The 16946-nt window shown below is 39.5% G+C and overlaps 1 protein-coding gene across 3 annotated transcripts in view; it reads right to left on the bottom strand.

The window, feature by feature from the left end:
* Nucleotides 1–643: 643 nt before the first annotated feature.
* Nucleotides 644–16946, bottom strand: part of acbd5a (acyl-CoA binding domain containing 5a) — a 51472-nt gene continuing 35169 nt past the window's right edge. For 2 of the 3 annotated variants that reach the window (XM_042332429.1, XM_042332430.1), the window contains 7 exons: nucleotides 11124–11342; nucleotides 6847–6953; nucleotides 5795–6065; nucleotides 4647–4846; nucleotides 3223–3273; nucleotides 1209–1318; nucleotides 644–1107 (listed from right to left, as the gene is read on the bottom strand). In XM_042332429.1, coding sequence (XP_042188363.1) covers nucleotides 1095–1107; nucleotides 1209–1318; nucleotides 3223–3273; nucleotides 4647–4846; nucleotides 5795–6065; nucleotides 6847–6953; nucleotides 11124–11342 — 971 coding nt within the window. In that variant the 3' untranslated portion in view covers nucleotides 644–1094. The remainder of the gene's footprint in view (nucleotides 1108–1208; nucleotides 1319–3222; nucleotides 3274–4646; nucleotides 4847–5794; nucleotides 6066–6846; nucleotides 6954–11123; nucleotides 11343–16946) is intronic. The other variant, XM_042332431.1, reaches the window with a different exon arrangement.

Below are 16946 nucleotides of genomic sequence, written 5' to 3'. Positions count from 1 at the left end.
CAAATTATGGTAGGAGTAACCATTAATTTAGCTTGTAGATTTTATCAATATTTTATAGCATGGATTTAATCCAGTGAAAGATTTTTTTAATTCAATCTAACTATGGGCTGCAGGAGAATGGATTTTTGATAGTGTGATTACTTTTTGTTAGATACGAAAACATTCAAGAATTCCAGGAAAGTTTAATTTGGGTTTCATGTGCTAAAAATATATCAGTGTATGATGCTTAAAGCAATAATCTTGACAGGTATTTTCATGCTTACAGCCACTTTCTTGAAGTTACTTTAGAACTCTAATAATAATCTTAATATGAACAGTTGTTACAATATCCATTTGCTTTAATAAATGTATCTTAGCTCAATTTAGTTCCAATTTTTGAAATAAGTACCATACTAAATATTTCTATTAGATAATAGAATGTCTATTAGACATCACATTTTCTGTCTCCTACAGTTTACAATTTTAATACAATGCAATTGAAAAATATTGCACCTATTTTCATACTTGTATTCTACAATTTGTACAGCTATTAACAGAAATGATATGAATCAAGACTTCACAATGGATGATTGCTTAGTATGTACAGATAAATCACATGCATTGAAAAGAAAAAGATGCAAACACCACATCTGATGGATCAGTCTCAATACAGAAGTCTTGATTTTATACAAACACAAACAGAATAGTCCAGGGAAGGACTGAAATATAATGATTCTAACAGATCCTGTAATTTCTAACAGGATTCCACTTGTATCACAACAGTTGAAATGAACATTGAGATTTGCATTCAGATAGTGTTAATTATTACAGTGACATATTGTAGTGTTTTATTACATAAATTAAATGTTAGAACAAGAATATGCTTTCAGAATAATTATTAAATTCATTCACAATTAATGTAACAATTTGGTTCAAGTATCAGTAGTTCTCACAGTTAGTTATGTACAGTGCATTCACTGTGGTGTTCAACCAAAATGCACACCTTGACTTAGGGAAGGTAAAATGCCACTGAACACACAGGAGACAAGAATCATTTGCAGTCTCCAGTTTCCATGGATCTACCTTTTAAGACCTTCATAATCCCAGAAGGACATCTAATTCAGTTTTCTGGAGGGAGGTCGAGGGAGAAATAAAGGAAGAGTTTATTCAACAAGTGTTTCATAATGAGGACTGACAAACAGAAAAAGATTATTGACTTATTAAATTACCTCTTTCTCCTTTGAAAATACAAGTGTACCAGCAATTGGGCAATGAAAGGCCAAAGCACTGCAAATGCTAGGGTATGGCCTGACACTTCAAAAGGCCACCAAGACGATTTCTGGAAAAATAAACACAAGAGTGATGTATCTCAGAGTTTCATCCACAAAATATACAGTCAATTCACATTACAGTGTGCACTGTGAAGCGCTTTGAGATGTCTCAATGATGTGATAAGAATTATTATTATCTTGTTGTAAGAACCATTACCAAAATATACTTTTTTAAAAAAACTCATCTTGGGTTGTGGGTGACGCTGGTGGGGGAAGCATTTATTGCCCATCTCTGATTGACAGAGAAAGTGATGGGGGAGCTTTCTCATAACCAAATAAGGCCACCTCAGAAAGTGTTAAAGAGTCAGCCACGTAGGGTGGCTGGAGTTGTGTGTCTACCAGATCAGGTAAGGATGGCAGAATTCCTTTCCTGAAGAACATTAGTGAATCAACTGGGCATTTACAACATCCGGTAGTCTTGTAGCTATTTTTCTGATAAAATTATCAACATTACAAAATATTTTGAAATAAAATTAAACAGTAAAACATTATTAAACATTATTATATGAAGATATGAAGGAGCAAGTACGTGGGGGGGCTTTGACCAGCTCAGGTCCAAATCCTCGATTGTCCAGCACCTTGGGACGTCCTCCCGACGTGAAAGGCACTATACAAATGTAATTTTGTATTATATTGTATTGAAGGTGAAGACCAGGATCTTGAACTGTATCCTCTGAGTGATGGGTTCACGGAGCCTGGTGTGGGAGAGGACACGAGCTGCAGAGTTCTGAATAATCTGCAGCCTGTGGAGGAAGGAATTTGGGAAGCTGACAAGCAGGGAGTTTCCATAGTTGAGCCCGGATGTGATGAATGTGTGGATGAGGGTCTTGGCGGCCTGCAATGCAAGAGAGTGGCGGAGCCGGGCAATGTTGCAGAGGTGGGGAAAGCAGAGCGGGTCACGGCACGGATGTGGGGTATGCAGGATAGTTGTGGGTTGAACAGGACCCTGAGGTTCCATACTGGCTCCATGAGGTGCAGAGTGCATCCATGAAGAGTGATGCTGTCAGTGCCTGAGGTGTGGAGGGCAAAGCAGGGTGGCCTTGGTCTTGCTGACATTCAACTGCAGAAAGTTAGCTCTTATCCAGGACTTGATGTCTAACAGACATTGAGTCAGGACAACAGTGGTCCTGGAGTTGAGGGTGGAGGCGGAGAGATAAAGTTGGGTGTCATCTGCATACATGTGGAAGTTGACCCCATGTCTACGGATGATGTCACCAAGAGGGGCAGATCGATGTTGAAAGGGAGGAGTAAGCGGATAGGCCGAGTGGGAACCAGGAGATGAGAGCCACACTGTCACCATGGCGGTTAGGTCATGGGGTATGATGGAAGGTGTAGCTGGATGGTGTTGCCTGGGGTGACCCAGGTTTCTGTGAGGGCGAGAATGTCAATGTTTTCCTTGGATGGTGAGTGTTTTGCTGGAGCGAGAGCAGGCATTTTGTAGACCGATGTGGAGGGGTCAGCTGGTGGTGGAGGAAGGGGTGAGATGAGGAGGAGTATTGTCTGGGAGGGTGGGAATGTGGATAAGGGAGGAGAGGTTGGCCCCTGGGGTCAACGGAGGTGGAGCATGGGGCAGTCAGGATGGCTGCTGTTGGACAGCCAGTGGTGTTTGCCACGGTGGGAGCGACGGAGGATTCACAAGCTGGAGTAGAGGGAAGGTGTGGGATGGTTGAGCAGGGATAGTAGGCGGGGAGGGCGGTGGGAAAGAAGGATCGAGCGGGAGTAGTGGAGGGTAGAGGCATTTTGGGGGAAGCAGCTGGGTCGCACATTAAGACTAAAAGCGGACCAGAGGTGGGGTGGGTGGGTAGGGTGGAGAGGTCAACGTGGCATGGCTAGTCCACCAGTGACCAGTGAGCAGCATGTTGGAGAAGTAGGGTTTAGGCATTCAAGATTTAAGTGATTTGCAGTAAGTTACCTTAACAAATGTATCCCTGCGAGAATTTGGTTGCAGATTTTCTGAGTTTGCCTGTAATTTGAAGAAAAGAAAGAGAATCATACTTTTTCTAAACTTAATGAATTCTAATAGAAAGAACTATGTGATTTAGAATTTAAAAAGCATATGAACAGAAATACAGAATATCGTAAACCGGGTGATTTTTCATGAAAATTCCAATTATTGGAGTCCATTCCAATTATTGGAGTCCAATAGTGGTTAGCACATGCCTCGCAAGCGAGACAACCCAGATTTGATTCCTGAATGGGGCAAAACCTTAGGCAAGATTCCCCACACCACAGGACTCTGTTTACCTAGCAGTAAGTAGGAAACTGGATGTTAGTCGATTGGTGGATTGCTTTCCAGGTCTAATAATCCCTCAAAACAAAAATGTTATCACTCAATTCACCACTGTTTGTGGGACACTACTGTGCGCAATCGGCTGCCGCATTTAGCCACAAATACACAATCGATCCACTTTACAATATATTCTGTGAAGTCCTTTGAGACGTCTCAACAACATGATAAGGTGCTATATCAAATGCAAGGATTATTATTATTATTATCATCAGAAATGCTGTTGACTGCCCAGATATTACATACAGCAAATCAAGTTCAATATGGAATTTTATTTATGCTAAGCTTTGCATTTTTTCCCTTTTTGGCTCAATCAGGTATCTGACACTTGGGGAAACCCTGACCTTGTTTAAGAGTGTCCAAAACAAAGCAATGAGCGTTCCACATATGTATGATTTCTGTTTTTCTGGTAATGGACTGTGTACTCTCTGTGGGGGGCAGAGAGGAAGAGATAAATCCTGTTTACCTAATCACAAAGCGTTCAGGTGTAGATTGGCAAGAGCCAAGGTTTAGAACCATAGAAATGTACAAGGAGGCCATTTGGCTCATTTTATGTGTCAATGATTGCTTCCTGCAAGAAGTAATCCTTCCTAATCCCAATTCCATAAACAATTGGGGGCCCAGAATATGTATTGATATGTATTGCTATACCAGCTAAAACTGCAACTTGCCATTGCGAATACTAACAAGATACCCGCCAATGACACTAAGATCTTTTTCTCTGTCCCTTACTTTTAACGCAGTTTTATTAACTTTTCCAAAGTGTTTCCCAAGCTTCAGGCCATTTCTCCCTCCTCCTCCTCCTCCTTCCAGTGTGTTTCTATCATTGGCATCTTATTGACCTGGCCAATTTTCTTTTGGGAAATTGCAAGAATTCCGAAGTACAAACTCGTGCCCTCCACTGAGCTCACCGCCAAAGTCTACAGTTTGCACCACCCATCTCTGCATTCTATAGCCTGTAGCTGCAACAAATGGAAACCCACACTTAAATATTTCACAGGATATGTTTTCTGACATTTTGAGGGGGGGGTGGTGGGGGCAACTCTTACCTGAGAGTCAGTGAGTGCCTCCAGGGTGTGAAGACGTTCCACTACGTCCTGCATATCCTCCTGGAGCCTGCTGAGCGCTGCAGCAATCTGTTGGTTCAGGCTCCGATTTTGTACCCAGTCTGAATTCCACCGTTCTCCATCACCACTACTACCCTGTTGTGCAACCTGAGAACTGTCCCCCAGGTACTGCATTCTGTTGCCTGTAAGATAGAGATGATTGTTCAAATTACATCTTATGTCTTTGTAGCACAGAAGAAATTGATTCATCAACAAATGCTCCTATATTCCAGGACAATTTAGTTTTTGTGCTGAAGTTATTCAATAATTGGCAGTATTTACTTTTCTTTTCATTTACCTCCTCTGATGTTTATCAGCTGCTTCCTATTCCTCTAGTTAAGAGCATAACTGAGCTATTTTGAAGTGTGCTGAAGGCAAAACTCAAACCACGACTGTTTGTGGGATACTGCTGTGCGCAGTTGGCTGCCAAGTTCGCCCATAAAATATAGTCAATCCACTTTACAATACATTCTATGAATCGCTTTCAGACGTCTCAATGATGTGATAACGCGCTATATCAAATGCAAGGATCTTATTAATGCAAATGTGGCAGTGAATCTTTACCTGCCAGTTCCACAAAATCATGATCAATTAATCCATGAACTTTTTTTAATAGATTTGGAGGGAGGAATATTGTCCAGGACACAAGGAGATCTTTCTGCTCCTCTTTGAAATAGTATCATTTAACATCCAGCTAAAGCACAAGAATAGGCAGACTGAAGTTCATATTTTTATCATTTTATTTAAAAAAGCACCTCCAATGATGCAGCATTTCCTCGGGGCTCGAAACCAAAATCTGACGTGAGGCAAGATGATACCAAAGGAGTCAAAACTGAGAATAATATCTTCACGCCAAAAAATGAACAAATGTGCATTTTTATAGCACCTCATCGCCTTGAAATGCTGTGAAGTCCAGTGATTGTTTTTGTAGGTAAACACTGTGGCTAAACATTGAGGTAGATCACCAAATAGTTTGGGGTTAGGGATGCAGTAAAGCAGAATTGTGTACTCAAGAACCATAAGGACCCCTTTCACAGATAGTAAGGAGGGAAGAAACAATAGATAAATCAATTGTTGTAATAGATATATACCTCTCATTCTCTTGAGCCCACGAGACTCTGTTTTTTCAGTTGCTATCTTCTCTTTGTAAGATCCACTTCCACTTGGCTTTGTGTCTTCACCACCATGCGCAACACCCCCTTCTCTTCCCTTATGCTCTCCCTGAAGCTCAATGGTTCCGGCAGAATGTTCCAACTCTGGCTGAATGTTCCACCTTGTGCTACCCGATAGCCGGCTGTAGGCAACTGCTGAGATTTTGGGGGAACTATTAAGCATCTCTCCATCAGAAATGTGTTTTGATATCTAAGAAAATGAACAAGGCCCCAAAAATATATTTACTGAAAAGCACTGACAAGATGACCTGTTTGATATTCATTTTTAAAAGCGTTTCAAGTAAATTTTGATTCTGATCCAGGAAAGAGTCAAAAAGGCCATGGGAATTGTGTATAACATTGGTTGCTTAAAAGAACATGAACTGAAGGGTTCTAGAAAACACATTGAGGTTAGGCTGACAGACAGAATCTGACTTAATCTTGTTGGTAGAAAGAACAAGAGAGGATTTCAACACTCTGAAAGACATGGTCAGGGAGGATCTAACCAGGATATTCATTTTCACTGTAGGTCTGGAGGTTTCGTAAAAAATTTGAAAAATCTTAAGAAAAGCTCGAAGCTGAAGACTTTTTTCTTTCTTTCTCCTTACCACCCCAAACAGCAGGTAGAAACTTAAGAAACTTAAGAAACTTCCATCAAACACAGTTGATGAAATATTCGTTACGTTCTTCAAAAATAAGCTAGGTCTCGTGTTGAAAGGAACGGAAGATTGTAATGTTAAGTAAGTACAGGTATTTTATTTTGGTCAGCTTGGAGTCTGATACATATGGAAACCCATTGGCATATTTGTCTATCCAAATCTACGAGAGCTACATTACAAACTGAATTTGGTATACTGGAAAGAATGGTGTCAAAGGGCTCAATTATTTTTTGTCATTTCAGATATTCTTATTGAGAGCCACTAAACTATTATTTGTAATATTACTTATAATTAGAGAGCTTTAATCCTGATCATGCTCTCTGTATGACTTGCCTCTTCCAAGCCGAGCTGTTCCATTGAGTCACAGTAGTCTTCACTGTCAGAGTCACTCGTAATGTGCTGAATTCCTGATATATCCTCAAGGTGGTTTTCCATCCCATCTGCAACAACAACTTACATTTAGCTAGCCCCTTTCACACACAAGAAAATTCTCAAAGGGGTTGGTTTTGCAGAATCACATCAGAAATGAAGTGAATGCTGTGCAGGCAAATGCTGTAGCTAATTTACACCCAATAATGTCTTACAAACAAAGGCATGAGCAGCCAATTAACTTGAAATTGGGGTAAACTTGGAAGAGGAAAGAATATAAACCAAGATAACTGGGAGGAATGCTCCACTTCGTCACAGCCAAACCGATTTGGCATTAAACCTTTATCACCGCTTGTAAAGGTAGGCGGGATCCGGGCAGAGATTGGAATATTATAGCTGTCACTCATCAGGGAAGGCGGACTCTGGGCGACGATTCGATGGTCCGAGCTGTCACTCACCTGGATATCAGGGTGATATTGGGAATGTTTCAAGGGGGCATTTTTCTGATTTTCCACAGAACCAGCTCTCCCCTGATGTATGATCCATTTCCAGAATTAACAATGACTACTTCAGGTTTGGCTACGTAATAAAAAAAATGATCCTTACATTTGATATAGTGCCTTTCATATTGGGAGGAAGTGTCAAAGTGTTTCACAGGATATACTGTGTAGTGATTGTGCAGTTTGTAAGCAAATACGACAGTACAATTTGTGCACAGCAATGTGTCATAATTTCCAAGTTGTAGGGGTACAAATGTCTCGATGATAATAATAATAATCATTGCACTTGCTATAGCACATTATCACATCGAAGGCTGTCTCAAAGTTATTCACAGGAATTACTGTGAAATAGAGTGACTGTGTATTTGTAGCCAAATGTGGCAGCACCATTGTTCACAAACTGCTATGAAATTAATGACCAATTAAACAGACCCCTGTTTAACATCTCATCCAAAAGATAGTACCTCTGACAATGCATTAGACCCCCAGCACTGTATTGGAATGTCATCTTAGATTATGTGACTTCAAGTCCCGACATGGGATTTGAACCCATAACCTTCTGACTCAGAGGCGAGAGTGCTACCACTGAGCCAAGCTTTCACACTAAAAATAAAGTGTACCCAGTTCAGTTTCACAGTGAGGTAAAAGTTACTTGTGCAACTGACCTTAATTTTGTTAACCAATGGCGACTGATGTGGAAATAGGCTATTAGTATTGTTTGCGGTGGTTCAAACGAATATAAGTAACTAAGTGAATTAATTGCACAAAATCAAAATCAAAACGGTTCTGTAGCTGGGCTGAACAAGAAATGGAAAGGAATCTTTAGCACCTAGAGTCCAGGGAAACACCAGCAACGTTATGTACAATTTTATCAATTGTCACTCGAGTATAAACACCAGCACAGACTGGAAGGGCCAAGTGGCCTGTTTCTGTGTTGTACATTCTTTGTAATCTTTGATATTCGCCCTCATTAAGAGGAAGCAGAGATACTGGAACACAGAGCTCACTCGAGCACCTGGTCACAAGGCTCGGATGGTCGCGAAGACATGGTTCAGGTCCGGATTGTCCTTTGACAATTTTGAGCCTAGATGAGTCTTGGGGGGGATTGGGGCTTGTCTGCGGGAACAACCCTAAGTGGATCACATTCAGTCTAATTTGGCTGATGGGGGTAAGCAGGCCTAACCTCGCTCATTGAAAAAAATAATCAAACATTTATTTGCTCCTGGTTCTGGATTGTCAATTTGTCAGGAAAATTTAGGTTCATAAGTTAATCATCTTGTGAACCTAGGAGAGTTGATAATTGATATCCTTGATATTTTCCACATATTTCTTTTTTCTACTTATTTTGTTTAAAAAAATCCAATTTACTGGGGCTCCTCAAAGAAATTCTCAATCTTCCCTTTGCTCAGTGAATCAGATATGCTCTTGTGATAGCAGTTAACATGAATCTGTATTTGTCTGGATCAGTTTTGGAGGATACAGCGATCGATGCAGACACTGAATTCTACAGGGTATGCTGGTTTCTATGCTACTGGGAATAAATTTCAGGTGGGATGGCAGAAAACAAAACAGGGGAATATTGTTTGTGGTGGGAAAGAGCTCAGAGTGAAATACCAGAGATGTGGAATGTATGCACATCTAGAGTTTGATTTCTATTGGAGTTCAAGGAGTATCTATACAATTATTTTGCCCCAGGAGATAAGATCATAAGAATTGGTAGACGAAAGAAGACCAAGGTCCATCCAGTTCGCCTTCCACCAACCTGGCAGTGGCATATACAAGTCATGTCCCAAACTATATACTGTATCCCACGATATTATTTCCTAAAAGTAATCTCTATCCAATTTGCTTTTGAAAGAATTGACACTTTCTGCTTCCACCGTCTCCCTGGATGGGTGGTCCATCATCAGGCTGGTTTTGAGTGATTCGTGACAGAAGAGGGATCGACTTTTTAAAATGTTTTTTACGTTATTATTGTTATAATAAATTTCCACCTATTTTCTGAGAAAGTGCTCTTGTAATTGGTCACAATTTGAACAAAACTACTTCAACTACTTCAAAACATCCTTGCACCAACAACAACCAGGCAGGGTAGCGTCCCAGAGCAATTAACAGTGGTGAAGTGGACCCCGAGTTGAGGGGAGGTGACCGTAGGAAGGTCTTCAGGTGGGGAAGGAGGGCACACGGCGGAGTGATAGAGGAATAGTATTCCAGAGTTTCGTGAGTAGTGGCTGAAGGGGCGAATCAGGGCTGGAGAATACAAACAGGTCAGACAAAAATTAGATAGCTGGGAACTCATGTTGGAGTTTGATTCTATATGACCACCATTAATCGAAAATACTACCCACATGACCAATCTTCATCCAAAATCCTAGGCTGTGAGTGTTGACAAGATATTGACCATGGAGAGCATCAGAGCCGTGGTGAATCCTGTAGATGCCCTAACATTCAAATCCTAACATTCAAGTATGGGCACATTCCAGTGGCAACCCAGGCTAATTTTTCCCTTTCTTCACATGCTGAGTTTAACTGTATCGCAAACAAATTTCTAAATTCCAATGGGATTGAATCTTTATGGATAAGATTCAAAGATTCTATTTTCGGGAAAGTAGAAAAAGCACTTAAAAATATTTGAATTCAAAAGTTCATTTATTGGGACCAACAAATATAAAAGCTGAATTGTAAACATAGAATTTCTAGGTTAGGAAGAATGGCTCCTTTGCCAAAAGAGTAGTGAATAAGTGTAACAGACCACCAACAAGAACAAGTAATGTTTTATCGATTGACTCCTTTAAAAAATAAGCATCTGCTTAGGAACAGACTTGGAGGGATAGGTATTCACATACAAATACAGCCACAACACTAAACAATTATTGTACAGCACTGTGAAATGTTTTGACATCATATCAAATGCAAACGCAAGGATTATATTTTTATAGGAATGTGTCTGCTTTTCTGCTGTAGCAAACTGCTCAAATTATGACAAAGGGAACTGCTGGGATAGGAAGTGCAACAGGCCAGGATTATAAATTATGTTTGCATTTACATGTGTTAAGTAAATCAACTCAAAGTCATGCTACAACTGACTCATAAATAGGGCATGAGTTAACAACTCGCAGCTGTCTTAAAATAAGCTCAATTTCCATATTGGGACCATTGGTTTAGTTTATTCAATGCTAAAGATGCTGGTAATATCCTCAGAACTCCTATGACTTCACTATTGAGGAAGTAAACGAAGTGTACAGGCTGTTTTGTTTGCTTTTTAAAACAGAGCTAAAACTTTGTGTTTTTCCATTGTGGAAAGTTTTATAACAAGTTTTATGCAAATCAATTTAAAATTGAAATGTTTCATTTCTCAGTGCTGGCAGGATACATTCCAATGTGCAGCAGAACAAATCGATTTGAATTAAATAGAAAGTTTTGTAAAATTGACAATAAACCTTGAAATAAATCGTGGAATTCTGTGCCATATAACATTTTAAGACAAAGATTAACTGGCCAAGATTAGGTGGAACTTCAGGCCTCACATTTCTTTGAAATAGTGCCAAGAAAACTTGGTTGTCTTGTGTCTTCAGAACGCAATTAATAATAATAATCATCATCATAATCCTTGCATTTGATATTGTTCCCGATCATGTCTCTGAGACATCTCAAAGCGCTCCACAGGATATATTGTAAAGTGGATTGACTGTGTATTTGGGGTGAAAACGCAATTGAGAATGTCCTTATGGGAAGCCATACCTATTTCACCATTGATGTCTGTTGCTGGTCCCATTTGGAGCACTGTCTTTTTATCTGCCGTTTCCTCTCCATTCAGTGAAGATTTAGAATTTTGAAAAGTGCTGTATGCACAAGGAATCAATTTCTCCCCGACTGTGCCATTGGGCAGCACAAGTTCTGCTTTCATGTCTACAGCTGATCCCTGGGTCAAGTTCTGCAGTTTCACTACTTCATTTTCTTCTATGGAAAAAAACCACAAAAAACAAAGTAACTTTGAAACAAATGAACTCAGAACAGCCAGAACATTGCATGTTTGCCAATGATCACGTGTGCAAGCAGCAAGATACAAAGTGCAGCAACAAACGAAGCTTTCCTCACACCCAGAGCGTGTGACTTATCAGCACATTAGTGTAAATAAAAACCGCATCCAATTCATGAATTAGTTCATCATATTCTTGAAAGCAACTTGTACTCAAACAATTAAAATTAGTAAAAAACTCAGACACAATATTGAACATGTCATGCGTTATACGACAAGTTCCAAACACCTCTTTTCAAATTTGGATGAGTTGGCTCTGGTTTGACAATAGTCTATTATGTGGCATTTACTAACAGGATTCCTTAAAAAGGAATTCGAGTGGAGACAGCATACGGTAACCAGCGGCAAGTCAACACATCACACCAATCTAAGTGATCTCCTCTCTGAAAAAAGATATTGTTAGTGAAAGTTCCTGCAAATCAGTGTAACCAATGTCTGGTTTCCGTATTAAGAAATCCTTATTTAGAAATCACCACACATTTAACTCCACTACAGCAGCATTTAAACATCGAGATAAACACAATCTATTTTGCTGGGCTTTTATGCTAGATTACTAACGTTAGTGTTCTTATTCTGATAATTATTGTTAATATACAGTACTCTCTGTCCAAACAACAACAACTTGCATTTATATAGCGCCCTCCACACAGGGTAGTGCCCCAGAGTGCTTAAAAGTGGAGGAGCCTGACTCCATGCCGGGGGAGAGGGGGGAGCGCAGAGAGGGGGCGGGGGAGGTGGCTGTAAGCACAGTCGAAGGGGAAGGTTTTCAGGTGGGACTTAAAAAAGCGGAGAGAGGGGCAGGGCGGAGGGATTGAGGGCAAGTGTTCCTGAGTTTCGGGGCGTAGTGGCTGAAAGCGCGACCTCCGATGGTGGGGTGGAGGGAAGAGGGATGAGCCGGAGGTGCTGGGTGGTGGATTGGGAAGTGAGGAGGTCAGAGAGGTAGGGAGGAGTGTGAAGGGATTTGAACACAAGTGTGAGGATCCTGAAATCCTTCTTGTCCCAACATGGTTTTCAGACGCTGCTGCCACGATCTTCCAAAAAATATTCACGATTCCAACAAAGCACATTTCAAAATTCATATTATCTGGCAAGAGATGAAAGCACTCCGTACTTGCCTGTAGCTTTCCAAACAGACAAGAGAGTTTAATTTCCCAATAATCCAACATTACCAGTAGCTGACCCAGCTCTAGGGGTTATTGACTTGACATGACCTTCCTACAAACAACAGCGACTTGGCACAGAGGTAAACCCTTGCCATATGGGATTTTGTGAGGAACTCAACGGATATGTGTGACGGATGATTATTTTACTCTGTACTCCAGGATTCTCGAATGAGGTCTAATCTATCTTAAGATATACTTTTTTGGTGGATGAGGAAAGACGAGGAAAACTTGAGCTCTGAAGAATAAATAACAAAATGTTCCCTGGGTTTTAAATGGAATGTAATCATGGTTCATATAATTATAGCGCATGCAACACTGTTATTTAAGTTAATTAAGCGCTTGAAATCTTTAAGAACATTTCTGCCAATTTACAAATATAACTATATAACTATTATTATAATTTCAGAAGGATCCTTTCAGCCTGCCAAAGTGTATACTTTCAGAGAGAATGGCTGCTTCCCTCAAGGGGGCGCAACGACAACAAAATTCTCCCTCTCTATGTTTTCACTATTGTACTTGGTAGAAAATGTAGAAATCATTGCATCTGTGGAAGTGACATCATTAGGAAAATATCTGTGCAAACTCTGACAAATCACTCGTGTACCACGCCCAGCTCAATTAAAAAAAATGTTCCCTTGGTGACCAGTAGTTTGAAACATCAACTTAGTTCAGTGAAGTGTACACAATATAGAAGAAATCTAAATGCCATCAGTTTACCTTTTCAAAATAAATATTGCAAATAGAATATGATGTGGCAACACCTAGGCAATGCGTGAATACTGTTTCCATTTCTTATTCCATTACTACTGTCTAATGTGATCCAATCATCACATAAACATACAAACTAGATAAGGCCTCCACTGTTTACATTTATTTAGTTAGTGTTTAACTTAACCTTCATTTTAATATACCAGAAATACAAAAAATAATTTGTCTTTTGTATGGTAAAGCAAAAGTCCTGAATTAGGGAACCTCTAAATCAATCTTCTATTACAGTCCAAACGTATAGCTGTTGGGATATGTCTACATATTGTTTGATACTACTGATGTAATTAGGTCAAAAGCCAAACCCGAAGGCATGAAACAGCAGCCCACTATCTGTCACTGATAGACACGATTCAAATGATTGCAGATGGAGATACGAGGTTGGGCTCCTACTTTTAACAGTATAAGTAGGAACAACTGCGCAAATCAGGCTTCCTCAGATCCTAAAAAGACCAGTCACGCTTTCAAAGACAATTTTCACATTGCACTCAAATCTGAACTATTAACAATTGGATACAACATAAAAAGCGAAGGCTGCCAATGCTGATCTTTTTTTTTTTACAGAACACTGAACTGTTCAGGTGACTTACTTAGTAAATCTTTTTGAAAATATGTACAGAAAGACGTTTATTAATTATAGGGTGTGTTAGCCTAGCTCAGTCAGTAGCACTCTCACCTTTGAGACAGAAAGTTGTGGGTTGATGCCCTACATCGGGATTTGGAACTCATATTGTCTGAAATAACACTTGAATGCAATGCTGGGGATGTGCTGCATTGTCAGAGGTGTCGTTCTTCAGATGAGATGTTAAACCGAGGAGGACCTTACAAAGGAAGTTTCTCCTGGTGCTCTGGCCAACAATCTCCCAAATAAAATTGGTCACTAATTTTATGGCTGTTTAATTTCATGGCTGTGTGCAATTGTACTGCTGCATTTGCCTACAAATACCATGGCACTATTTGATGAGGAGAAGGACGTCTCTACCTGTATCCTGGCTTCAATTCTCCAAGACAAAATTGGTCATTCACTTCATGGCTGTCTGTGACACATTGCTGTGTGCACATTAGGTGTCACATTCGCTAACAAAACATACAGTTGCTGAATTCTACAGTAAATCCTGTGAAACATTTCTATGAGGTGATAAGACACTATATCAAATAATCATAATACAAATAATAATCTTCCATTTGATATATAAAATCTTTGTTGTAGTTGTGCTAATTGAACTACATGCTGAGCAGACCTGCAGCTGAGAACTCTTCCTCCTCCCTCTTGCATGCAGGAAATGAACCTGAGTGCCTTGCCTGTGTGCACAACTTCAGAGGCACCCACTGGCAATTTTACTTGAAGTGAAGCGTAAATAAAAGAATTTCATGCAAGCAAGAAGGATGACTTCATGTTGTTCAAATTAAAAAGAATGATTTCAGCATGAATTATTATCAGAACGGTCAGAACGGAAATGTGAGAGTTTCTGGAGAGCAGTAGGTCACGTGAATAAGGTGTCGGACACCGAAAACAAACCTAGTTAAAAGCAATCTTCATCCAATATGCAGGCTTCAGGAAGGCAACAGCCTTCCCCAGTGTAAAAAAAAGTTATTCGCGCAATCATTGTGTGAAAATGTCTTATTATCAGACAGAATACGGTTTCTGAAATTTTCGTGCCTTATCAAGTCTTTGAGACATCTCAAAGCGCTTCACAGAATATATTGCAAAGTGAATAGACTATATATTTTGTGGATGAAACGAGTTTTTAAAAGATATCTTTTATGTCTTTCATTCATGGACGACTCCCGTTACATTTAGCCTGATTCTCTACGAAGTCCTGGATATCATTTTGTGTTTTTGTCTATGTAAAATCTGCAATGCACGTTTCCAAGTCTTTGAAGTTCATTCGTAGGGGGCTTAAGAGCTAAAATGTTTCACACCAGGATTTCTTTACACAGAGCATAATCAACAACTGGAGCAGGTTACTAGCAAGGGTAGACTTAAATGAAACTCAAATGATGGTATAATGAGAGGCCAGTGGAGTTGGTATTTGGGAATAATGGGGCTGAAGCATCTTCAACTGGCTCCAGTGTTGTTGCAGTTTTCCTGTTTGTGAGAAAATCAACTGTTTCATAATAAAATGAGATGAAGGAAATGGCAAAAGAGAGGGGGAATCCTAGTCTGTAGGTTTCATATCTTCACGTTTTCAAAAGCATAGTGAACTTTATGAATGCAGAAAGTTTCAAAAGTTCCAGAGGGTTTCCCCATCTTCTTCATTGTTGCTTCCATATGACTAATCTAGATTGGTTTCTCTTCGAAAGCCTTGATATTTCCCAAGAGGGGAAGGGGAGAGGAGTTTTATCTTTGAAAGTATATTCTAAGGATAAAAAAACAGTAATATTGTTGATCTTAAAGGAAGATAGAAGATTATTCATTTTCCAACACTTTGCTCTCATTTGCATTTCAAAATATGATATCCTCCACAAATCTGCTGGATGCTTTCCAGCTGTAACCATCATCATCATCTGCGTGTATGCTGACTAACGCAGCCTAATAATCCAGATTGCTTTACAAATGTAGAATTGCATGGTTTTGTTCTCTTAAGACCAGTCACTGCAGAAAGAGAGCTAATGATTACCATTGATGTGCAACAATTGCTCTTCTACCCAAATCTGTCAGAAAACATTCTTCATACAGTGCATAAATCACTCAGTTTTCAGGAAACAGATGTAATCAGGTTCATGCTACAAGTGATATCATATATAATTTAGCTGGCAGTTAACCTATTTATAGAAACTCAACAGAAAAACATTATCTGTCTTAAATTTCAAAACATCAAAAGGAAACACATTGAGAGGATTTCATGTTTCTATCACTGACACTTTTTCAAATGTAGAAAATAGAGGATAGCTTATGGATGGTAGTACAACATGCCTTTGATGATTAAGAATGAGCATGACTCATTCTAGCCAGTTGTACTTATTCAAGTGTTTCCCAGAAGAGAAATACAAAATTATACTGTCCAGCTCTGTTGTAATTTTTAACCAACATACATTTTTATTTAATTGATGAATTGTTGGAATTTGACAATCATTTTCTATTTTTAAAAAATGACTCGGCATTGAAGCTGTTCCTTTGAATATCTTACTCATTTCTCCCTTAGCTTCTCCTTACTCTTGTGGTCAGGCAGCTCTGGATCCACTTAGCTCAACTACTCCATTTATATTCCTGCTAGGTCACTGTAGACTCATAGTTTCTGCACGAGCCTCACCCAATAGCATAAATTCTAGTTACAATACTAATGCTGAAAAGGAGGAAAAACTTAGTCCTTAGTTACATGATTTATCCAGAATACCCTAGCAGGACAAATATGGTCTGGGATAATACGATCTCAGACTACTTCAATCAGAGGAACAAAGGCATTTGAGAAAAGGTCGCAATAATTAAAATAGAGGGAGGACAGAGGAATTGAATGGATTGTATGACTGATTATATAAGTGGGTTTTTCTGCAGTTCTCTTTAAACCAACATTTACAACATCACAGAAAGATCTTCCATCTAGAGAAGATACCATAAAAATTCTTGAATTTGATACTGCTTCTCGATTTCATCTA

This window comes from Callorhinchus milii, unplaced genomic scaffold (genome assembly GCF_018977255.1).
Source record: "Callorhinchus milii isolate IMCB2004 unplaced genomic scaffold, IMCB_Cmil_1.0 Scaffold2, whole genome shotgun sequence".
Lineage (NCBI taxonomy): Eukaryota > Metazoa > Chordata > Chondrichthyes > Chimaeriformes > Callorhinchidae > Callorhinchus > Callorhinchus milii.
This window is presented reverse-complemented; position numbering and strand designations above follow the sequence as displayed.